At 41.6% G+C, this 24,795-nt stretch overlaps 1 protein-coding gene across 1 annotated transcript in view; it reads left to right on the forward strand.

The window, feature by feature from the left end:
- The first annotated feature begins 2,705 nt into the window (after positions 1-2,705).
- The window catches only part of LOC121443098 (H(+)/Cl(-) exchange transporter 4-like), a 66,506-nt gene continuing 44,416 nt past the window's right edge, over positions 2,706-24,795 (forward strand). The window contains 1 exon segment of the mRNA XM_041644784.1: positions 2,706-2,781. Within this exon segment, the coding sequence (XP_041500718.1) occupies positions 2,768-2,781 (14 nt within the window). The 5' untranslated portion in view covers positions 2,706-2,767.

Raw genomic sequence — 24,795 nt, forward strand, 5'->3', positions numbered from 1 at the left:
AAGTTTTGTGTGTAGCACTGGAGATTCTTCAAATAAGAACCATGCATCAAAAATTAGCTCCAAGTGTGTATTCTGCATCCTTCTCTTGCTATAAAGCTCTGTCACTGTGGAGAAATGAGATTGCATAGCAAAGAAGGAAAAGAAGGAGAAGAAAGAGGAGGAGGAGAAAACTAAAACACTCTTAATCCTATTTGCCAGTGAATTGCCACATTTTGATAATTTGGTGACTTAGTCTTAATTACTTTCCATGTTCATATATAAAAGTTTGTATGTAACTAGCTGCAAGTATATTACATCCACATGCAACAGATAAATCACTTGCTGCATAATGTTTTGGAACCTCATTGTGTTCCATTTAACCTAGTACAAATGTCCTTTTCTCTCTAAGTATCTAAAATCATAGTACCTTTTATTCCTTTTTTTTTAAATTTGAGCTTAGAAGATATTACAACAGTTATTTCATTCTGTTGTAAATCCACAGTCCCATTTTAGGTCTGTTTTTGTTGTTGTTGTTGTTGTGGTGGTGGTGGTGGTGTGTGTGTGCCTGTAAGAGAAAGACGGAATGTGTGTGTGTGTGTGTGTGTGTGTGTGTGTGTGAGAGAGAGAGAGAGAGAGAGAGAGAGAGAGAGAGAGAGACAGTCTGTATATATGTGTAACAGACAGAAAGTGTGTATGTATGGTGACTGTGTGTGTGTGAGAGAGAGAGACAGAAAGTCTGTATATATGTGTAACAGACAGAAAGTGTGTATGTATGGGGACTGTGTGTGTGTGTGAGAGAGAGAGACAGAAAGTCTGTATATATGTGTAACAGACAGAAAGTGTGTATATATGGGGACTGTGTGTGTCTGTGTATTTACTTTCAGTTGAGCAATCACCTGGAAAAAGAGAAGGTGAAACTAACTTGTTTAAAAAAATATGTCCCCAGATGAGGAAGGTTTACTCATTTCAGCCAAGCCGAACACAAAGGAAGGCTGTGAGCAGCAAGGGTGAGTTACTTGCACTGCAGTTCTCTATCCCTGCCCCCACCCCGGGAAACGGCTAGCAGAGAGCACCCGTCACCGGAGGTGGGGCTTCCTGTATTGCAGAAATAGGTTCTCCCTAGACACCTTTCCACCAAGGTTAGAAAGGCCGCCCACATTACGAAGTACCTTCCAGAGCCAGGGGTGGTCAGGAGGGCAGGACTGGGCTGAGTGGCTGAGCAGAACATGTGATACTGCCAGACTGCCAACTGGGCCCTCTGTGAGCCTGAGGCTGAAATCGACATTTGCCTCTGGCAGGGAAATGAACTTGTCAGTTTCCTTGTGCTTCAGACCCTCAACCCAAAGGAGTCAGAGATTGCAGTAGCAATTTGGCTTTGTGTATCAAGAACCTCACAACTATAAAGGTAAGTTCTTTGTCACTCAGAAACAAACCTGAGAGCAGTGACCTAGAAATCCACACCACCGCTGTCAATTTAAAAACATACGATCTTGAAAATAATAGAGGGCTGATAGAGGCAAGGGCTGTATTTAATCTAAGTTAGAGTTTGACCCTGTGAGCAGAAATGTGGCTAATCTCGAGGCAATGGTGGTAAAGGGGACAGGGTTAAATACAGAAGGGGAAAAAAGCAGGTGGAATAAGTGGCCAGCAAACTTAACTCATGCCTGCTTGTTAAGCAATCTATTTAACGTTCCTTTCAGGAGAGTGATCAAAAGGAATGTTATAATTGTGATTTACACTTAAAACAATCCCTGTGAAATTGCGATAGGAATGAAAAGAGCGTCTATCACTACCCTTTCACAACGTTTATGTGGTTTGGCAAACAAGTAAGATTTTATACATGAACTGCTCTAAGTTCTGAATGTACTAGTTCCAATTTATGAACTGATCAGAGAATATTCTAAAGCCTTTAAGGAAAGATTGTTTCACTGGGAATGCAAAAAATGTTGACAACGTACATTGTAATAGTAAAGTGACTTGCTTTTTCAGAATGTCCGAAAAATCAGACAACTTGAAATAATGAGTTGTTTTCAACAAATTTGTGCTCAAGAGATGAAATGTCTTAGCCAGGAGTTAGGAAAAAATAAACATAAATACAGTTGTGTTCTCTCAGTGTTTTATTTTAATTAATCGAAGATTACAGAAAGTAGTATTAATGCGTGATGCCACTGTTTTTTCCCCTTAGCAAATGAGACTAATGTAATGCAGCTAGTGAGAATAATTCAAAGTATCAGCCATCGGTCCAGTTTGAAGAATATTCCATCAGGAACTGCCTGAGCGTAATATTTGACTATATAATTTGGAACACCAAACTTCAAATGCTATGTGTTCATGCATGGTATATTTCGGGTTTCATTTTGATTTTTATAAAACATATTTCTCTATTGCATCTGATAAAACAGAACACCAGATTGTGTTCCTTTCCACAATAATCTCCTTATTGCTAGCTGTTTTTGAAATCCTATTATATGTTTGGAACCTGTAATAATGTTAATTCTTCCTGTGTACTGTTTCCCCTAACTTTCCCAACAAGACCAAGCAATAGACAGGCATCAAGACAAACACCCTGAAAGGAGGTCATATTAACTGTTACCTGCCTCTTTTGGAACATGCAGGGTCTTCCCACCCACCCTCCGACCCCCTCCTGTCTTGCTCACAGCGGCAGGACTCCAAAGACATCACGTGGCAGCGTGGAGCCCGCCTCCGGATGACGTCACAACACTCGCAGCAGACGTGCTGAAGAAAGGATGCTCTAGGATGCTGTCCAGGTGGACGGCCACGCTGCAAGATGCGGCACTGCAGGTAAGGGGTGCGTGGTGCCTGGATGCCTTTCCTGGCGCTCCCAACAGTGCAGACGCTTCAGGCAGATCCTGGGTGGGTGGTCTGCTGCCCTGGCTGCTCCCCCTAAAACCGAAAGTGGGGCCTTTGCCTGCTGTCCACAGCTGCTTCCTCCTGGTGCTTTTGCTGGGAGTGGCCTGGTGCAGGTGCAAGCGTGAGTTGGGTTTTGGCGTGTTCACTTGCAGAAAATGGGCAGGGGCCAGACAGAAAGATAAGAGCCTCTTGCAAGGAAGGGAAGAAAAATTTTAACTGACTACTACACATGCTTTCTAAGGACAGAGACCAAGAGCAAAAGCTGCTTTGAAAAGATAACCATAAACCATTTTCCTTCTGTCATAGTGCTGGCTCAATAAAGATATCTTTATTAATTCTTTTCTCAGAGGTTGCCTCTCAGCAGTGAGCCTAATTTTATTCAAAGCAAAAACTTGATAGGGAATGGCAACTTCTTAGCTGCAATATCAAGGCCAGATGTGCAGTCAAAATTGTTTAGCATTATTTTGCAAGGTTCCAGCATTTAAACCTATTTTTTTCCAGGCAGGTGTTTTCAGTAGATTTAAAAATAACAGCATTCAATAAAATACAATAAAATACGGTTTGCAAAGATAATGGGCCACTGTAAAACATGGCTATATCTCTAAGAACAAAATGGTACTTAGCGAATGCTGGAGGTTGGAGATAACCCAGACCTTCAGAATTTCCAGCATTCTTCTTAATTGCTTAGCTGCATAATTAGCTCGCTGAAGGAAGGGGCTTGATGACTCAGCGGCAGATGGAGGGGTCAGGTGACTTCAGTCCCAGCATGACAGCCTGTATGTGCATGTGGGGGGTGGGGATTTTAATGCCTTCTTTCTCAACAACCCTGTTTACATTCCTTTCTTCTGGTCTGTGGCCAGGACGTGTGTGGGCACCCTAGGGAGGCGAATTAACATTCTCTTTGAAAACCTGACGTCTCTAGAAGGGAGGCATCAGTCACCTGCACTGGAACTTACCCTCTGAAGAATTCTATCCAGTAGCAACTTTGGTGAAACAGTGCTATTCAAATTGATAATTAAAGATGGCATTTTGTTCAGACTTTGGGATATCCTGATAGGTTGTGTGTCATTCGTTCAGTGATGTATTTATTGTGATTTTCCTCCTTTGGTTTGCGTTAGCTACGAACATTAAGATTAGCCAGTATTATAGCTATTTGAGAGACCCTGGATTCCATGTCTAACAGCAAAAACAAAGCACCTTCAGATCCCACCCTTTCTTCTTCCAAACCAACTCTTGACAAAGCAAAGCAGGTGTTGGAGGAAGGTGGAATAGACACTTGGATCTACTTCTGATTTTGCAGCTGTATAACCTTGAATAATCACCATTATCCTTTCAGGCCTCAGCTTTCTCATTCTGAAAGAAACAAAGTTATCTGGTATATGGTTTCTTAACTTTAGGATGGCTATGAGGGGCATCCAATTCATTGTAGGATGTTTAGCCTAGTCTGTGGCCTCCACCTACAGATGCCAGTATGAAACTCTTTCTTCCTTCTATGACAAGCCAGAATGTCACCAGACATTGCCACCTGCTTAAGGATTCCACTGACCCTGGTTAGGAGCTACTGATTTAGATGACAGCTTTATTCTTTTTTCCACCATGGTATTGGGAGTAGAATCTAGGTTTGTTTATTGTATGTTAGGTAAGCACACTACCACTGAGCCATAGCCTCAGTCCATAGATGTCCTTTAGATGTTTTTCCAGCTCTTACATTCCAGAGTTTGTTTTCTTATGGTAGGTTCGATATGGAGCCCTTGATTTGAAATCATCATATTGGGTATTCATGAGTTATAAATGTGAGAGCTTTCTTTATTGGAGGTTATCATTTACAGTTTCTGAGGGAAGAGGAGAGGGATGCTTGCATAGCATTTGTAATTAGGTGCTGGCCTGACACAAAAAGCAAAATAAAAATAAATAAAAGCAAATTAGAATGACGATTCTAATATTCACAAGGCTGTTCATCATCAATTGATACCTAAGAGACCAAAGAACCTAATAAAATTTGTGGCCCTTGATTGGATCCCAGCCTGAACAAACATACAATAGTCATCTGGGCGGGGGGCACTTGAAGATCAGATGATCCAAGGAGACCAGTGCTGATTTAGTAAAATGAATCTGAGACTTACCCTGCTGGGTACAATCTTGCATAATCCTCCCTTGGCAGTTGGGCCACACCTAGTGACTCACATGGATATAAAATGGCTCCGACATGGCACTTCTGAAACTAGGCTAGGAAGAACTGAAATGTCAGTTTTGGGTATGTGTTCTCTCTCTTGAGTCACTCCAGCGCAGGTGTGTGTGTGGGGGGGGGGGGGGGGTTGCCGTGTCATGAGAATTTCTGCATCTTGTTGGGAGCCAGAACCAATTGTAGCATGGGTGTACTTGGCAACAGATCTGTCAGACCCAGCTGAGGATTGAGATTGTGGCAGTCTTCTGAGAGACCTGGGGCTTAGGCACTTAGCTAAGATACATGCAGATTCATCTGTCAAACACTGTGATAGTTTTAATTGTTAATGTGACACAATCAGTATCATATAGAAAGAATCTCAACGAGGAATTGTCTAGATTGGGTTGACCAGTAGGCATGTGGGGAGATTGTTTTGATTGCATTAATTGATGTAAAATGACCTAGCCCACTATGGGCAGCACCATTGCCAGAGTTTGGTTCCTAAATTGTATTGAAGTAGAGAAAGTTAGCTGAGCAACAAATATTCATGCTTTTATTGTCTCCATGCACTTGACTGTTGAGGTAACTAGCTGCTCCAAGTTCCTGTTGCTTTGACTTCTCTGCAATGATGTAATGACTGTAATCTAGAATTGTATGCCAGATAAACCCCTTCTCCCTTGAAGTTGCTTTAGTCAGGGTATTGTATCACAGCAGCAGGAAAGGAAAGTAGGACACACAGTGAGAAAAGACATGCTTATTTCCTACTACTGTGTTTTGAGTAATTTGTTAAGTAGCAATGAGTAGTTCATACATATGTTTATTGGTCAGGGATCTTACATTTTGGAGACGCTTGTTGAAGTACTTAGAAATAAAATGCCATGGTAAAGGCAATTTCCTTTTTTGGTTTTCATGTTTAGTGCTTTTTTTGAGATCTCTTTAATATGTATTTAAGTAGAAGGCAGAAGAATTATTCTCCTAACTGTATTACTTTCAGAGCCTTGTAGCATGCCCCTCCCTGCTCATCCAGTGGCTGTGTTGGACATGGGAAAGTCTCATCATCAGTCTTTGCTTAACTATGTTTTCAGAAGCAGCCCAAAAGACATTTTTCTTTCTCATATGCAAGGCTGGGCTTCTTTTAAGATCATGATGTGAATTATATATTAATGAAGAATGATAATTATTTTGATGAAATAGTAATTTATGGACTTGGTGATAATTTCAAGGTTACACAGAGACCACTTAGTTCTCTTACATTCTTGTCCCCCTACTTCATTTCCCAAGGCAACCAACCATAGATAATCTGGTTATACACGATTTCAGAAAATGCTTGTGCAGACACACCCATCTACATAATATATCATCCCTTACCTCATTTCTCCGCTGTCTTGACAAACGGTATGCATGAAATTGGAGCTGGAGATATAGCTCAGTAGTTAAGAGTACTTGTTGCTCTTATACAGGACTCGGGTTTGCTTCCTCTCGTACCAGGGAGTCTCACACTCTTTTGACCTCTACGAGCAGCAGGATCACACAGGTGGTACACACGCACATATGCAGGCAAAACCACATACACATAAAATAAATAAATCCAAAAAAAATTTAAAAAATGAATATACACAAAGTCAGATTCAGAAATATTACTTCCATTAGTTTTTGTACACCCATACAGACCATTACTAGACCTTCCAAGGACACTATATTGTCCCATTTGCTGGAGTGGCCACTGCCATTTTGGTTCCTATTAGCACAGGTTTGCTTATTCTTGAATTTCACAGATGGAATCATAAAATACACTTTTACATCTAGCTCTTTTGTTTTATATGCCTTAGAAATCTGTCTCTGTTATAGCAGTGATTGATTTCATTTTCATTTTCTTTTTTTTTTTTGTTTGTTTGTTTTTCTTTTTTTTAAATTTATTTATTTATTATGTATACAATATTATTCTGTCTGTGTGTATGTCTGGAGGCCAGAAGAGGGCACCAGACCTCATTACAGATGGCTGTGAGCCACCATGTGGTTGCTGGGAATTGAACTCAGGACCTTTGGAAGAGCAGGCAATGCTCTTAACCACTGAGCCATCTCTCCAGCCCTTGTTTGTTTTTAGAGATAGGGTTTCTCTGTATAGATTTGGAGCCCATCCTGGAACATGCTCTGTAGACCAGGCCGGCATCGAACTCATAGACATCTGCCTGTCTCTGCCTCCTAAGTACTGGGATTAAAGGCATGCACCACCATGGCCCGACTCATTTCATTATCTTGTGAATAGCACCATAAGAAATAAAATCAGGTAGCCATGTGTGGTGCCTCATGCCTGTCATCCCAGTACTAAGGAGATTGATGCAGAGGATTGTGAAGAGTTTGAGACCAGCATTAAATGATTTCCAGAGTAGCTTGGATCATGTCTCAAAAGGAAAAAATAACAAAGGTAAAATTAGAGCACCTGATTACTTGACAGCTCCATTTCTTTAGCTGTCGTTTGAGGATTAATTTACATCCACACATCCCCAGTACATTCCATCTCGTGGTCAGTACAGGAATTTACCGCACTGATGATGATTGATAGACATGTGGATTAGGTACTCTTTTCTAATCAATGAAAATGGTATTATATTACTAGAAAATTTCAAAGGGAGAAACATTTCTCTGAGATGAAACTTATAGTGTTTAGATGTTAGAAGAAAACTCCAAAGTCAAAACAATTTCTGTAATTTTTATCTGAGAACTAGATGTCCAGAGGAGCTGAATGACTTGCCTAAGATCAAGCAACCAGTTTTGATAGAGCTATGGATGAACAATTGAGGTGTCTTTTTAAATTTTTTTCCAGTCTGTGAGGGTAGACATATGTCTGTCTTCTTCAGTGCTGTGAGCTTGGAGAAGGTACTCCTTGAACAGTGGTTTGGTGCCAACCAAAGTTATATGCTGGAGGCGGTGGCAGGAAGACTGACAGTTTGAGGCTAGCCTGGGCTACATAATGAGTTCCAGGCCACCTTAAGCTGTATAGTTTGACATTGCCTCAAACAACAAAAATAACAGCAAGCAAACATAAACAAAACGGTGCAGTTGGCTGCAGAGATGGCTTAATGATTAAGAACTAGTAATGTTCTTCCAGAGGAGCCAAGGTCAGGGTTCCCCGCTCACACCAGGAAGCTCACAACTACTTGTAATTTCATCTATATGAGATCCAATGCCTTCTTCCAGCCTTGGTGAGTACCTGCACTCAAGTGCACATGCCCCACATGGACACAAACCCATACATATAATTTAAAAAATAAACACTTAAAACACAAATTCATTGATGCCTAAGAAAAGACCATTAATATGAATACTGCAAAAGCATCCCCATAAGAAACGAACCTCAATTTCCATTCACTCCTCCATTCAATATCTCAACAACATTGTAGTTTATTTTTATTTTGAGCATGTGTGCATGGACACTCATATGTGCATGTGTGTGTGTGCATGCAAAAAAAGGTATACTCATGTGTGTGAATGTGGGTATATCAATAGAGGTCAGAGGGCAACCTTTGTTGTGGGGCCTCACCTTCCACCCTGTTTGAGACAGGGTCTTTGTTGTTTTTCTACTGCATTCACCAGGTTAGCTGGCCTAAAATCTTCTAGTGATTCTCCTGTATCCATCGCTAATCTTCTTATAGGAGTGCTGGGGTTATAGATGCTTGCATTAAGATGTTTGTGCTGTGTATCTGGCTTTTATGTGTGTTTGGCAATTTCAATTCAGGTCCTCACATTACATGGCATGTGTTTTTCCTCACCAAGCCATCCCTCCAATCCCTTTAATAGCATTTTAATCCATCAACTATTCCTTGCATCTATGTTATGTGTCTAGGCCAGAGTTTCTCAACTTGACACTATACATATTTGAGGCTGTGTAGTTGTTTTATTTCTGCTGTTTTAGAGGCAGGCTCTCATACTTGTATCCCAGGCTGGCACCACATTTACAGTGGCCCTGCCTTAGTCTTCCAAATACTGGTATTAGTCATACACCATCACACCCTGTTGGAACTGCAAGGTTCTTTATAGTGGTGGTAGTATAGGATGTTTAACAGTTCCCCTCACCTGCATCTACATAGCAACCCCTCTGGTTGGGACACTCTAAAATATTTCCAGTCATTACCAGGTGTCCCCTGTGTGTAAAATTTCTGGAGAACTTTAGGATGAGGAGGAGGCTGTGATCCAATCATCTCTGCAGCAGGACCTTCAAACACCAGGCTAGTGACAGTGACAAGAGCTCCCCACTGGCTGCCTAGCGGCTGAGAGCCACCGGAACGGAGGAGACAGTCTCAAACAGAGGGAAGCTGGGAACAAAAGAGTGCATAGAGACATAGGAGAATTAAACTGCACCTGTCTCCAAGTGTTAGTGCATTATAAACTTGTAACACACAGAACTCAGGGATGATCACTTCCTACTACCTCCTCCTCCTTCTTCCCTGCCCACCAGTACTCTCTGTACCCAACTATCTGAGTCTGCCTTACACAGGACCTAGCAGGCTGCTGTGTGGCATGGCAGGCTTCCTACAGCCCCAGGCCCACACTGCTATTTGTCCCTTTTTGAAACCTTGCCTGTGTGTTGGAAAGGAGACCAGGCCAACCTCATATGGCCTCTAGTGATACAATCAACTCAGTGTTCTCCAGCCTCACCCAAGCGGGGGATGGGGCTGTGAGGTCTCTGTGCTGCTGTTGCCAAGAGCCAGCAGTTTAGAATTTCTGCACAGACACTTTCCAATAACAACAAAAGGAAAGGCTCATAATAACAACAACAACAACAATAATGAGTATATGGCTCACAGTGCTTTTCTAAGAACTTTATGTGCATTAAACTAATAGGGCTCCTGGCAGTCTATGAATTAAGAACTATTCCTCTGGGTCCTTTATCAGATAAATAAAACTGAGGCAGAGAAGAACATAGATCTCATATACCACGAGAGGCAGGTTGCTTAGAGCCCAGGCCCCAAGACCTTTTTCTATGCCCAACAGGCCATGATCATTTTAGGACCTGGATGCTCCGTGGTTACATCGAGTGGTTGTTGGGAGCCCTGTTTCTCCTAAGCTGTGTGGAAGCAGTTTACTAAAGATACTTGGATTATCTTCCCATCTTTCAGGTGGGCAAAGGCAGACACATCCATACAAAGCCTGCTTATACTATAATCATTGTTTGAGCTTCTATACTATAGCAGGATCCTATACCAGGTAGTTCAGATAACAACAAATTCCCTCATAGTCTGAGATCAAATTATGGAGAGGTTGTTTCCTTCTGAGGGCTGTGGAAAATAAGTCTGTAGTAGGTAGGTCTCTCTCTTTTGGGCTTGTCCACTTAGTTTGTGTGTGTTTCTGTGCCCAAATTATGTCTTATAAGGACACTGATCATATTGAAATTAGGGTCCATCCTAATGACCTTATTTCAACTTAATTACTTCTGAATAAACCTTGCCTCCAAATACAGTCACTCTCTGAAATAGTGGTGGTTGGGTGGGTTGATACAGGAATTTGGAGGTGGATACAATTCATCTCTAACAGTGCCAAGCAGTGCTGGAGGAAAGTTGTGCCCTGTCTCTCCCTGTACTGGCTTTCCTCACATTGGCCTTCTGCTGACCTTTTTTTTTTTCTGACAAGTTTTTCTCCACAAACTGTTTTCTGCCTTCCTGTGATATTCTCACTTGTCGATTAATAAAAGTTAAATAGCCACCAATGACTAGTGGCTTTGTCAAGGTTACATGCAGGGAGGGGCATCAAACACAGCTTTGATGTTTCCCTCCTGTGTCCTCATACTGGTCACAGCAAAGAGAACAAGGCTGATGTGTCTGAGGTGGTGGATGAAGTTTCAGTCCTTTTGCATATTTTGGGGGAAGCAGGATTGGTGTAAGGCATGACTAGGCTGGGAGGAAGAACAGCTCACTATGGTGGGCCCTCCTATATACTGACCACAAAGTCCTTTCAGTCCAACAAGCACCTCCCAGGCTTCCTCTGTAGGAGGGATAGTAGGTATCACATTTAGCCCAATTAGCGCAGACCAGGAACTAAGTAAGACCCGAGAAGTAAGCAAACACAACCAGGCCACAGAGCCCTGGGAGAACTGCTAGGTCAGCATAAGTACAGAATTCAGTGGTCACCCTGAGATGTGTGTGCAGGTTCCCTAGCCAAAGTCAGAGCAGATGCTAGGGGATCTGCAAAGCAGTTTCCATATGGTCTTCATGGTCTTGTCATGTCAGCCAAATCCCTACTCAACCCCAGTAGGGGTGGGCCTACCTAACAGCGTTTTCTCTGCCACCCTTCCTCTTGTTACTGGTGATCATTATTCCCAAACCTTTCTTATACCCATCTTTTGTAGCTTCAAGTCAGGTTAAACTCACTTTCCTGTAAGGAAAGCCTGGTCTCAAACATACATGAAGCCCAGCCAATAGCTGGGTACTGTGCTTTCAAGAACTGATGGTCATCCTTTGCCCCTGACTATTGAACTCAACATTCCAAGGTAGGAAACAGCTACTTTCCTCCTTCGCTATCTCTGGAGACCTCTGCAACTCCAATGACTTTGTCTTTAGCTGCACCAGATGTCCCATCATCCATTGACTGCCTTAATTTTGTACCTAGGGTACATTTGATAGTATCTTTTAAAGGTAGTTTAAAAATGTTTTCATTAATTGATTTATTAATTTTCGGACAAAGTATCATGTATCCTAGGCCAACCTCAAACTCACTTTGCTGAGGGATGACCTTGAATTTCTGATCTTCCTGCCTCCACGTCCCGTCCCACATAGGAAATGAAAGGCATGGGCCACTACTGGTGGGGAGTAAACCCAGGGCCACTTGCACACTTGGTAAACACTCTGTGAACTGAGCTACATCCCCAGGGCCTGACCAAAACTTTTTTCAAAATCATTTATCTATCTATCTATCTATCTATCTATCTATCTATCTATTTGCATTTGTGTGTGTCTCTATGCTCATGAATATATGATATGAGTTGTCAGAATACAGTTGGTTGAGAAAGTGGCTCTTTCCTTCTATCATGTGGCTCCTGGGGATCAAAATCAAGTTATCAGGCCTGGTGATAAGTGTTTTACCCATTGAGCAATCTCACTAGCCCAACAGTAACATTTCCAGAAAAAAGCTATCCTCTGGTAAGTTTTTTTTTAAAGAATTATTTATTTATTATATATACAGTGTTCTGCCTGCATGTATGCCTGCACTCAACAAGATGGGATCGTATCTTATTCTATATGGCTGTGAGCCACCATGTAGTTGCTGGGAATTGAACTCAGGACCTCTGGAAGAGCAACCAGTGTTTTTAACTGCTGAGGCATGTCTCCAGCCCTCCAGCCCCAACAGTAGCTTTTTAAAAATAAGACTGCATTAGCTCAAATGAATTAGAAATGGATGAGGGTTCACATGGGCAGCAAGGTGATAGGAGTCGCTTCCTTCCATGCGGAGGAACCCACCCTCTCAGATAGATCTTCTCATGCCCTTCTGTTGCTTAACTGTAAAGGCGTTTGTGTACTTACTTTATCGGCCCTCATGGCAGTTTTATCTTTTTTCTCTCGTTGCTTTTAAGAGACCCTGGTTTAGTGTTACAGAGATGGCTCAGCAGTTAAGAGCACTGGCTGCTTTTCTAGAGGACCCAGGTTCAATTCCCAGCCCTCAAATGGCAGCTCATAGTTGTCTCTAAATCCAGTCTTAAAGATCCAGCACCTTCTGGTCTCTCTCTGAGAGCACTGCACATATGTGGTACACAAGCATACATTCAGGTTGACTTCCCTTCATATATATAAAATAAAAATAAATATGTAAAACATACATAGAGAAAGATCCTGGTTTTCATTAGTTTTGGCGATTTGGTTGTGATGTGCCTGGGTGGTTCTTTTTGTTTTGAGATGCATTGAGCTTCTTGTTTCATTCAGAAATAAGGTTTTCTACAATTAATGTTCTAGTTATGATATGAAATTTATTTCAGGTAATCTTCCTGAGATACTTTATATACTAATTGTACAGTGCTGTGGATGGAACCTAGGGTCCCAAACATGCTGATCCACTCTCTAGCTCCTTGAATGGATTAAAAAACTGGTTTCCCTGTGGAATTTTTACCCTCCTCCAATTGCCTGAGAGCATTAGTGGTTGGTCTCATGGTTGGTTTAAGGATCTGTTGGATTGTGGTTGCTACCAAAATTATCAGTTTGGAGGGGCAAGAGAGTAGGGGTATTTCTATATCAGTTCTGAAAGTCATTGTAAACACTGGCTCCCAATCATGACTTTTAAGCATGTCATGTGAACAGAACCACCATCCCTGGCATCCACAAGGATGTCAGTTATAGAGATGCTACTAGAAATCAGATGGCGCTTACAAGGTTTTGAGTGGTATGGGTTATTCTAGAAATTGGGTAAGGACAACAGAGTCACATGTACAAGGCAGTTCACAGTTCCCATGTATTACAACAACTGGTAAAACTGGTCAAGGTCCAGACTTGTTTATAATTTCTTTGGAATGTGGCATTAGTGCCTGCCAAATGTTGAGAATGGAGGTGTGGGGAAGAGCCTCATGTACCTAGCTCTGAATCTGGTGTGTGTGTGTGTGTGTGTGTGTGTGTGTGTGTGTGTGTGTAGAGAGAGAGACAGAGACAGAGAGAGACAGAGAGAGGCAAAGAGAGGCAGAGAGAGAGAGAACCAGCCAGCTGTGGTCTTCGTATATATTTATATAATCCTAGTAGTCTATGATACGAGGACCAAGGAGAGGACCCCAGTTTGCTTTTCTTTGCTATGATAAAAACAACCTCACAAAAAAAGCAAGTTGAGGAGTAAAGGGTTTATTTCATCTTACATTTTGCAGTCTAACCATAGGGGAAGGCAAAGCAGAAAGCTGAACAGGATGAAAACCTGGAGGCAGGAACTGATGCAGAAGTCTTGATGGAGTGCTGCTTAGCAGGTTTCTCCCCATGCCTTGTTCAGCCTGATTTCTTAAATTACTCAGAACCAGTTGGCCAGACATGACCCTGCCCAAAATAGGCTGTGTTCTCCCCCATCAATAACTAATCAAGACTTGCCTACAGGCCAACCGGATGGACCAAAGTCCCTCTTCCCATATGTCCCTGGCTTGTGTCAACTTGACAAAAGAAACTAACCCAAACACAGAGAGAGAAGAGTCAGGATTTCAGTGTCATCCCACGCTACATAGAAGGTTTTAGCTTTGTCTAGGTTATATGAAACTCAGTCTCAGGAAAAAAAAATGGAGAAGAAATAAAAGAATCATAACAGAGTGAGTAAGATTTTATTTTCTACCCACATGTGTTCTCTCTGTCTCTCTATGTCTGTCTGTCTCTGTCTCTTTGTCTCTATCTATATTTGTCTTACTGTCTCTGTCTCTTCACTGTTTTTAAACTTCCATTTTGAATCTTTCAATTCAGAGCAGCATGAGCATATAGCTAGAGCAATATTTGCTACTGCCTTAAAACATCTGTGGCATATTTATTTTTGTATCCATCCACTCAGGCAGGTTAGGAACATTAAGTTCTTAATGGTGGTGCCTGTAATATCTACATTCAAGAGACTGAAACAGGAAGATTGCTGTGACTTTTTGGCAGTCTGAGGTATGGAATAACAGAAAACAAAGTAAACAAAAAAGGTCCATGTTTTTATGTTGGGCAGTGTGAAACTAGAGATAACTTTGCATTGCATGGCTCTGTTTAAACATTCTGTTTTGTTGAGTGCAGAGACTCACACTCTGAGGAAAGGCAACCTGGGGTATCATTATTCAGTTCTCAGCAGAGAACAGTGAAGAATGAGAAAGTAGCCTGGTTATCCAAAGCCCAGGGGGCTGATCTGACTGCTGGGTCTAAGAGCAGTTCCCTGAAACCCCAGCCACCTTTGTCAGGACATATCATATTGCCTCCATCCATCACCTTCTAAACCAGACTTGTGACTTTTATTGTTTGTGTCTTTGCTTTTCTCTGTAGAATTACCACTGAATTGTTCGCTCTCGTAAATCATAACTTACTTTAGCCTGTTTCTGAATAGTCCATAAATATAATCACATGTGTATTCTGATGTATCTGGATTGTTTGGTTCACCATTCTGTGCTTAAAAGTTATAAATTGTAAGCATGTTTAAGGATGTGCTTCAGTCGGGATAGATTAAAAGAGAAGAAACTAAAGGGAACAGAGAAGCTGCAGTGACTTTTAGGGACAATTACACCAGTGCCTGCCTGTTCCTTAGTGCTCAGTTGATATTATGGGCTCTTCAGTTTTGAACTTCTGGCAACCTACAGGTCCAGAAGAGAAACTCCAGCGAGGCTAAGTTATAAATTAAAGAAGATAGGGAAAGGCAGACTCCTTTTCCCAGGGGCATTGGCTTCTGGAGCAATTGGTGAAGTGGAAGAGTCTGAGAGGCTCCCTCTGGTGGCCATATGTGATGACACTATGTGTGAGCCCAGAGACTACCATGTAGATTACAAGAAAAAGACCTTTTAAAGGCTACCTGTGGATTAGTCATTGGAATTGTTTAGAAAATTGTTAAGAAATTAACGCTTCTTTTCCTGTGGGGGAGGGAGGCTTATTTTTAGATGCCACCTGACCTAGGCCTGTCTGTGAGCATGATCTTCTCAGGTCCTGTAAGTGTGCACTTCTAGAATTCCTATTGAGTCCTACACTGTTCACTAGAGGTGACCTCTAATATTGTCCTTGAATACTTTATTAGAGAAATGCAGCCATTACATTTTATTCATGAACCAAGGCAACAGGAAACTGAAGGAATTTATTAGTTAGGGGAAATTCTTCTGGTTGGATGATCTCATAAACACCTTAGAGTGTGTATGGGTAGGGTGTGTGTGTGTGTGTGTGTGTGTGTGTGTGTGTGTGTGTGTGTATTACGAACTGCCTTTTATTATCTCAAAGTGTCAAGGTTGAAATGTTAGTAATGTTCTTTATTGATATTTCTAGGACTTCATTCTGTCCCCTAAATGATCTGTGAGACATGACTGTGACTGCTTAACTTTGAAATAGTCCCAGTGGATCACAACAAATACCTGCCCATAGAGGAATGGAGCAATACATTGGAACTTAGTTCTGCAGGCAGATAATAGAGTAGGAACTGGCGAAGCATATTGTCTCATGGGCCAAACCCAGCTTGCTACCTGCTTTTGTGTGACTTCTGGGCTAAGAATGATTCTTATTTTTATATTATTGAAGCTAAATGGTTTTTACATTTTAATATTGTTGATGCCCCCAAAGTATTTTGTAACACATGAAGATTATGCAAAATTGGAATTTCAGTGTCCACAAACAGTTTTATTGAACCAGAGCCACATATTGACTGTATGTCTGGTCTTTCAGTGCTTTTGAATGACAACATGGAGGCATATAAACCTAACATTGACCACATGGCTCACAAAGTTTTAAATATTTGCACTCTGACCCTAGAAAGAAAACATTGCCCCCCACCCTCGCAATTTTAAGGCAGAGAGGTAGAACACAGTAATTATGTTCAACAATGTAGATGGACCTTATAGCATAATTTAGAATACAAGACACTGGAAACAAAAGACTTAATTGATAAAAAGTTTGAAGATAAGTAGTGGCAGCATATGGTATAGGCTTATCATAAAAGTGGTTAAGAACTATGGGTGCAATGGTAGGCTTCTAGGACCTAGGTACATCCCAATTAGTTTTTGAGATAGAGTCTCCCACTGAACCTTGAGCTCAAAAATTCAACTAGACTGGCTGGACAGTAAATCTTAGGGATCCTCCTGTGTCTGCCTCCCCTGTGCGGGGCTTTCAAGTATATTGCTGCATTCCTTTCTTAACATGGGTTATGGTTGTCCTGACCAGTGGGACACGAACGAGAGCACAGCACGAACCTTGAAGGAAGAGGAATGAAAGGGGCAAGAGACACGAGAAACGGACAGCAGGTCTGTGTTCTGATCAAGCTGCCAACATTACTTTTTCTCAGGAGCATTATGTAGAAAAAAAGCAGTGGGGAGGGCATGATGCTGGAATGTCAGGTCTGGAGACTCCCTAGCTGATAGGAAGAGATAAGGAAATGCTGAGGGTCTGTAAATGTTTTCAGGGGAAGTGTTAATCACTTCTGGAGCCCACAGGTCTGCAATCCTGTAGGCACTCTTAACTCACAGGGAGATAAGGATTATATCCTAGGCCCGGAACTTGCTCTACAGAGGTGACAGAGGTGAATATCTTACTTAATGACTACCATGGCTATAACCAAATACAGGTCTTTGCTCCCAGCAGATGGGGGTGGAATTCAGGTTCTCACAGGTGCATAGCAAGCACTTTGCTGACTAACTTGTCCTCACAGCTCTGATTTTTTTGTATTTTTGTAGCTAGTTGTTTACTTCAGAAGGAAGAGATTTCAACTTGGGGTGTAAGTGAGTGGTAGAACACATGCTCAGTGTGCATGAAACCCCAGATCCATCTACGTGAACTGGAAAGAAAAAAAAAACAAAGGTGGAGGGAATGGAGAGAGACTTCAGTCTGGCAACTCCTCAGAAGTTTAAATACAGAGTTCCCTTTTATCCGAGCAACTTCAATTTTTTTTCTTAGTTTTTCAAGACACAGTTTCTCTGTGTAACAGCTCTGGATGTCCTCTAACTAGCTCTTGTAGACCAGGCTTGCTTAAACTCACGGAGATCCGCTTGCCTCTGCCTCCTGAGTGTTGGGATTAAAGCGTGCACCACCATTGCCCAGCTAACTTCACTCTTAAGCATATATGCAAGAGACATGAAAACATGAATACAAAGACCTTATACCATGTTTATAACAGCCCCAAAGTAGAGATCACCCAAATATTTAGTTAGGAGATTATAGAGAAACCAAGTGTGATACTGTGCCACTATGGAATATCATTCAGCAATACAAAGGAATGATGTGCTAATACATGATCTTCTTTAAGATGGATCTTGAAGATATTGTGCTAAGTGAAAGGAGCTAGCCACAAAAGGCCACATCAGATGTTTCCATTTAGGTGAAATATTATAAAATAGGCAAATTCAAAGACAGAAAATATATCAGCGGTTGCTGGAAGACTAAAGAGGAAATGATTGCTAGTGGTTATGAATTTACATTTAGGGGAGATTGGATAGTGTTGGTGATTGCACAAGTCTGGAAATGTACCCAAGTATAAATTGGAGTTTTATACTAGATGAATTAATTATGTATAAACTATGCCTAAAAGAGATTATTGTTCCATGGCTCACTGTGCATTTATATAGGTCAGAGTGTAGAAGTCTTAAGGTGACAGCCACTTTATCAACACAGCTCAAGGGATTGGCTCTTCCCACCAGTTTATCCAGTTTAGTCCCTTGGATCCAGGTTGATTGAATAGTACAAAGCAGGATCTAGAATTCAGTTAAAAAGCACCACCAAAACTCTACTTCTCAGAAAAAATTGAAAGATCATAGCAAAATAACTAGTTTCTTTGAGCTTTCCCTGTGATTCTATCTAGCTTGCTTCCCACTTCCCTGACCTGAGAGCAGTGAGACTCTTGCCATTGGCTTCTGTTTATGCATTGCTATTTCCGAGTGGGGACTGCTAGCTTCTTGCAGGTTATTGTGAGGATCCATTGCTTGCCTGTATGAATCCTTTCTCTTACACTTTATTTTTCTTTGTTCCCCCCATCCCCGCTTCCTTCTTTCCTTGTCCCTCCCCAGCTCTTTTGAGACTTGTCTCTCTCTATAGCTCTGCTTTTCCTGGAACTTACTATATAGACCAGAATGGCCTTGAATTTGCAGCAGCCCTCCTCCCTTAGTCTCTCAATACTAAGATTACAGGTATATGCTGTTACACTCAGTTGTAGGTATCTGTTTATAGATATTTATCATACTGCTTGTTCCTCACTTCTAGATGGTAAGGACAATAATGGTTACTTTTGAGAGTTTGAGGCAATTGGCCTGATTATCTCTATTTGAATTTTGTGAATACTAAAGAATACATATTTTCAGTTTTTCCTCTCAGTACTATTCACTAGTTAAATACAAGTGGCAGTGAAGATAGCTCTGAAAATTATGAAACACAGCAAGGGCCTAAAAATTAGCTGTGACACAGACAAATCATTTTGATTAATTAATAAATGTTTGTTTGTCCCTGAGAGAGTAAAAGGACTAGTCATTAACTTTCAGTCACTGTGTCACGTGGCTTGGCAGGTCAATGGAGGTCACATAGCCAGACTGAGGATTCGTGCAAATATCTCAGTGGTTTGTCCACTTTGAATAGGGAAAATTCTTATTTGAAGAAATTAATCTCTAATAAATGCAAATATTTTAATGGTATTTTAGGGAAAAAAAGATTTAAAATTTCTGGCATAGATTCCTATTTTAGTGACCTACTTCACTGTTCTTTGATAAAAGCAACTATAGGAGGCCCCTGAGAAAGCACCATTGGAACCTGGGCATGGTGATGCATGCCTTTAAACCCAACCTTTAATTCCAGCACTGGAGGGGGTGGGGGGGGAGGAGACAGAGGCAGGCAGCTGGATCTCTGTGAATTCGAGGCCAGTCTGGTCTACAAAGTAAGTTCCAGGACAGCTGAGTCTATTGAAATCAAACACCATTGAAACAGTAGCCTCCTCAGGCTGAAATGGAACCTGGGATTGGGTGCTGCTGTTTGTCAGCCAGAGACTCCACATAGTCACCATAACAGTACCCTGTGGCAAGTCCTGCTACAATCTCTGTTTCGTAGCTGGGAAAACTGAGACCAGGTAAGGCTCAGCAACTGGCCTACAATCATACCACTGTGGAGTGTCTTAACTGAGTAGGAACTCATACAGTATTGCCCCAAGGTCTTAATAGTGCTACCTTTCAGGATGAAAACTCAAAGTACAGCGGGAAACATGTATTAAAGAATTAACTTGGGCTAGGGACGGAACTCAGTTGGTAGAATGCTTGTTTAGCAAGCACTAAAACCTGGGTTCCATCCCTAGCAACACATAAACTGGGAGTGATCATGTACACCTGCCATCCACAGCACTGGGAAGGTGGAAGCAGGGGATCAAAGTTCATGCCTTTATTCCCAGCACTCTTGAGGCAGATCTCTGTGAGTTCGAGGCCAGCCTGGTCTACAGAGCAAGTTCCAGGACAGCCAGGCTACACTGTGAAACACTGTCTTAAACCCATCCTCCAACCCCAAAAATGTTCCAAGGACATCAGCTATATAGCAAGTTGAAGGTTGGCTTGAACCATGTCTCAAAAACAAAGTAGTACTTGATATTTGAAACTAGCATGCTAGTAAGTCCTTTACCACTGAACTACAGTGCCAGCCAGCCATCTATTTTAAAGTATACCTATGAAAAACTATGACAACATGTTATAGTGACTTACAATCTAAGATGGTCAGAAATAATCAATATTTTCTTCTAGATACTTTCTCCATTTGTGAAAACTTTTTTGTAAGGTGAATGGTCAATTCTATTTTTCAAAAATGGTCACAACACTGTTCCTGGATTCCGGGTGTTTTCTAGAGACTCAGCACTCGCCCATCAGGATTGTGATCTATTTTCCACTCACTTGACCTTGAGTGTGCTTTTGCAACAGCCTGCCTGACTTCTGAGGCTAAGTGAGGTAAAATGACACAGATTCTTTTTGGTGTCTGTCAGGACACAGTCACCTTGGAGTCTAGGGCCTCCAAGTAAGAAGGCCTACCACCCAAAGCAATCATATTGGAGAGGCCACATGGCAGTACCATGCGGAGCCTCAGCTATTCTAGTCCTCATTTGTTCATTCTCCCAAGCTGGGCACAGCTGATAGTGAGCAAGCTTTCAAATGATTTCAGGCCCTGCTGACTGTAGTCTCCTGAGCAATCTCTAGTGAGAACTGTCTTTTTTTTCTGGTCAAATCCCAGTGCTATTAATGACAAAAATGAGGCACTTGTTCCTATGTAAGCCATCATGTTTTGAGATCAACAATAAATGACCTATATATCTCATTTTATGGTTATAATAAAAGTGATACAACTAGTTTCTGCCTTCCTAGAACTGGGATCACAAGTTTTGTGTTACTCATCCTGCTTTTTTCATGGATTCTGTGGATCTAACTCAGGTCCACATGTTTGTGTGGCAAGCACCTTCTTGAGGCAAGCTAGTCCCTTATAGTAATATCATAAGGCAAAAGGACAGAGGTATTATATTAAATATTGCTGTCTGTAGCTAAAGAAAAAGGTCTGCCCAATGCAAAGCTATGCTTCTTGAGCTACTTTCTTGGGCTCCTAGTCAGAGGTCAATAATTCCTTTTACCTCCTTCACCCAATCCATTTGCAGTAGAGCTCAGCTCCCCTCTCCCCATACCCACTTTCCTGCCAGTCATGGTAGAGCATAGCAGCACTTCAAGATACCAGTCCTAGTTTCTTGCTTTCTCTAAGCATGTCAATGACATGTTTTCTTGCTCATAGTGGTCTTCTGTTGGCCTTATATCCTCAAGATCAAGGACAGACCCAGAAACTTTAGAGACTGCCCATGAGTACTGGCCTTACCCATTTATTGAGTCCTTGTCCAATCTTCACTGCCTCGTATCTGGAAATGAAAGTATCCAAAAGCACTGTGAGAAGCACCTGGAACTGTTTACCTGCTGGGCACTAATACCACTTCTAATATCACTACTTTCTTGAGTCTGAGTTTGTGTGATGCTTCCAGAGGTGAACCTGAAAATTCTGAACCCTTAAGTCCAGAAAGATTCTGCTTTGACCTGGAAAGATGAATACAGACTAGAGTGTCCTGAAGACTGACTCAGTACTCAAAAAAAAAATAACTTTTAAACCTCTTCTGACCAACAGCATGAGTTCATACCACTGAGTTCAGTTTTAAAACCACAGAGTCAGGGGCTGGAGAGATGACTCAGAGATTAAGAGCACTGGTGCTCTTCCAAAAGTCCTGAGTTCAATTCATACTAAACACCATCTAGAATGAGATCTTGTGCCCTCTTCCGGAGTAAGGCATAAATGCAGGCAGAATGCTGTATGCATAATAAATAAATCTTTAAAAACAAACAAGCAAAAAAAATGCCACAAAGTCATTGAATTCCAGATCTGAAAGTACGCTCACAACACATATTTTATGAATAAGAAGATTAAAGCTCATAAAAGTCATGGAGGCCTTTTCCCATCATCCCACAGCTCTGCAGGGTGGAGACAAAATTTTTCAGGGACTTGAAGATTTGATATATTATTTGGATCTTTCTAAACAGTAGTACCCTTCAGAGTGAAACCAGAATTTTAGAGTCAAAAAAATGTAGTCCCATAGAACTATTTGTTAGTGCTTTATCAATAATGTTGTCTTGCCTTATTCTTACAAGTACCTAAGGGGAAATCTTGCCTCTATACTTCAGGGATGTGAAGAAACTGGAACAGAACTGAAAGCCTAGGCAGAACCTCTTGGGAGAACACATGCTGGGGATCAAATTTCGTTTTCCCAGGCTCCTAATTTAGTTTTTTTCGGGGATGTGGCACCAATCAGCCAGAAGGGAATGGTCAACTGAAAATTGCCAAGGAACTTTGTTGTAACCCAGATGCTGATGCATTAAATGAAATAAAGAATCTACTAGAGTTTGTTGGGGGGGGGGTGAGTTGTTGTCTATGCTTTGTATGGCTGGGCCTTCTTTTGGCAATGGGCACAATCAAGGGCTTCTGCGGCGTGATCCTGGTGGCTTCTGATTTTTTGTTCTGAAAGACCTATACCCTCAAAATCATACTGATCATGTCCCCAAGGCTGTTTGTTGGTCTAAAGTACCCTGAACCAAACAGTAACTACTGACAAACTCACTTATTTGCTTTTGCATTTTTTTGTTCATGTATCTTCTACTCACACTTTTTTTTCTCCTCTCCCTCCTCTCTCATTCATGATGACATTAAAATGTCTTTCTATGTTAGGTGGTTGCAAGAAGTTCCAATGGGCTTTGCTGCCCCCGTGGTCCAGAAATAATGCATACAATTGAATTAATTCAGTGAAGGTTATTGAACACCAGCTGCATTTCAGGCCCAAACACAGAGAGGCAAAAATGACTTAAGATTTTCATACAACAGAAGATCACAGTAAAGAAGGAATGGTGTGATGTACGTAGCAGTTCTGATAAGGGAGGCTTTGAAATGCCTAAGTAGGATGCAGCAGCTCTCTCTCTCTGATGAAACTAATTGAGTCTCTATAGGTGAGGAGGTGCAGCAAAGCGCTCTGCAGAGTAAATCAGAACTTTCCAGGCAGAGACCAAGAAGCCTTTCAAAGGATCAAAGGAGAGCAGCAGCACATTCAAAGGGATGGCATTGGGGGCAGATATGCTGAGAGTTGCCATTTAGTTCAGGATGACATGTTCTTTTATACTTAGTGTGTGTGTGTGTGTGTGTGTGTGTGTGTGCGCGTGTGTGTGGGCTTGATTATTCTTGTTGATCTTTATCCAAGTGATTTCCTGCTTTCTTTCATCTCTAGAATCCATTACATCTTTACCAACACCCAACTATATACTGGCTAGGTTTCCTTTAAATAATACAGATTCCTATTCTGAGGGTGAGCCGACCCATTCAGAGTAGCTTTTAACATCAAAGTCCTAAATGGCATCATTGATGCTATCACTGCTAACACATGCATGTCTTTGTTGGGCTCTGGTAAATTGAGTTTACGGGATAGAGTCTGTTTTCATCTGCTGTTGAAGACTTTGATCCCAGTCTCTTGGAGGCTTCATGCTGAGACTAAGCCTTACAGATACTTTTTGCCTTAAGGGATTAGATAAAAGTCCTAGGTGTCCTGCATGCTTTCCAAAGTCCCTTTGTAGGTAAATAATGGTTGTATAGGAGAGAGTCTGTCTTCTCATGCAGAGTATCACCAGCATGAGCTAGGGAAAATTCTGGTCCTTCTTATCTCTTCTGGGCATTGTCATCCATTGCTGCTTCAATCCCCTTCACCACTGGAGTTGTTTTTCCTTTCTACAGAGTGGACTTCACTAGACTTCATTTTCCAGAGCCAAAGTGGGCATGACTGTATGCTGATAAAACTTGATTTACAAAATTATATGGTCAGACTTTTCCTGTATGGTGGATTTGCAGAGACTTGATGTAGGTGATTCAGATCAACAAGGGATCTCAGATTCAGACTGGAGGATGCTGTCTTTCTTTGATACAATGGCCTCAAGGTCATAAGCAGAGCTATCATCTGCCAAGCAAGATGTACCTGTTGGGAAGAAAGACTAAAAATAAGTGGTGCAAATGATGACGTAGGGTTCCTACACCATACTGAGCTGATAGAGTTGATCATTAATCAGGTGACTTATCCACACTACAGACTTCACAGAGGTGAAGGGGATTGAAGCAGCAATGGATGACAATGCCCAGAAGAGAGAGGAAGGACCAGAATTTTCCCTAGCTCATGCTGGTGATACTCTGCATGGGAAGATAGACTCTCTCCTATACAACCACTATTTACCTACAAAGGGACTTTGGAAAACATTCAGGGCACCTAGGACTTTTATCTAATGCCTTAAGGCAAAAGAGCATCTGTAAGGCTTAGTCTCAGCATGAAGCTCCCATATCTGGCTGGACTCCAGTTAATCCTCTATTTGTGCTATCTCACTGGGCAGAGTTCCCTTCATTTTCCTTGCCCATGTTTTCTCTGTTTGTACCCTTTGCAGTCATCCCTTGGTCCTTTCTCCTTGTTCCAAGAGAGACATCAGCGACTCCTTTGGGGGTACCTGGGAGGCAATCAAAACTCAGTTGATTATTTTTCCCTACTAATTCTGGGTCTAGTAGTCATACCTGACATTCTCCATCAATGTCTGCAGATGAATGCACTGTGGGGAAGGC

Source organism: Microtus oregoni, unplaced genomic scaffold (genome assembly GCF_018167655.1).
Source record: "Microtus oregoni isolate MIOR12 unplaced genomic scaffold, Mior012 000099F_ref0000060, whole genome shotgun sequence".
Classification (NCBI taxonomy): Eukaryota; Metazoa; Chordata; class Mammalia; order Rodentia; family Cricetidae; genus Microtus; species Microtus oregoni.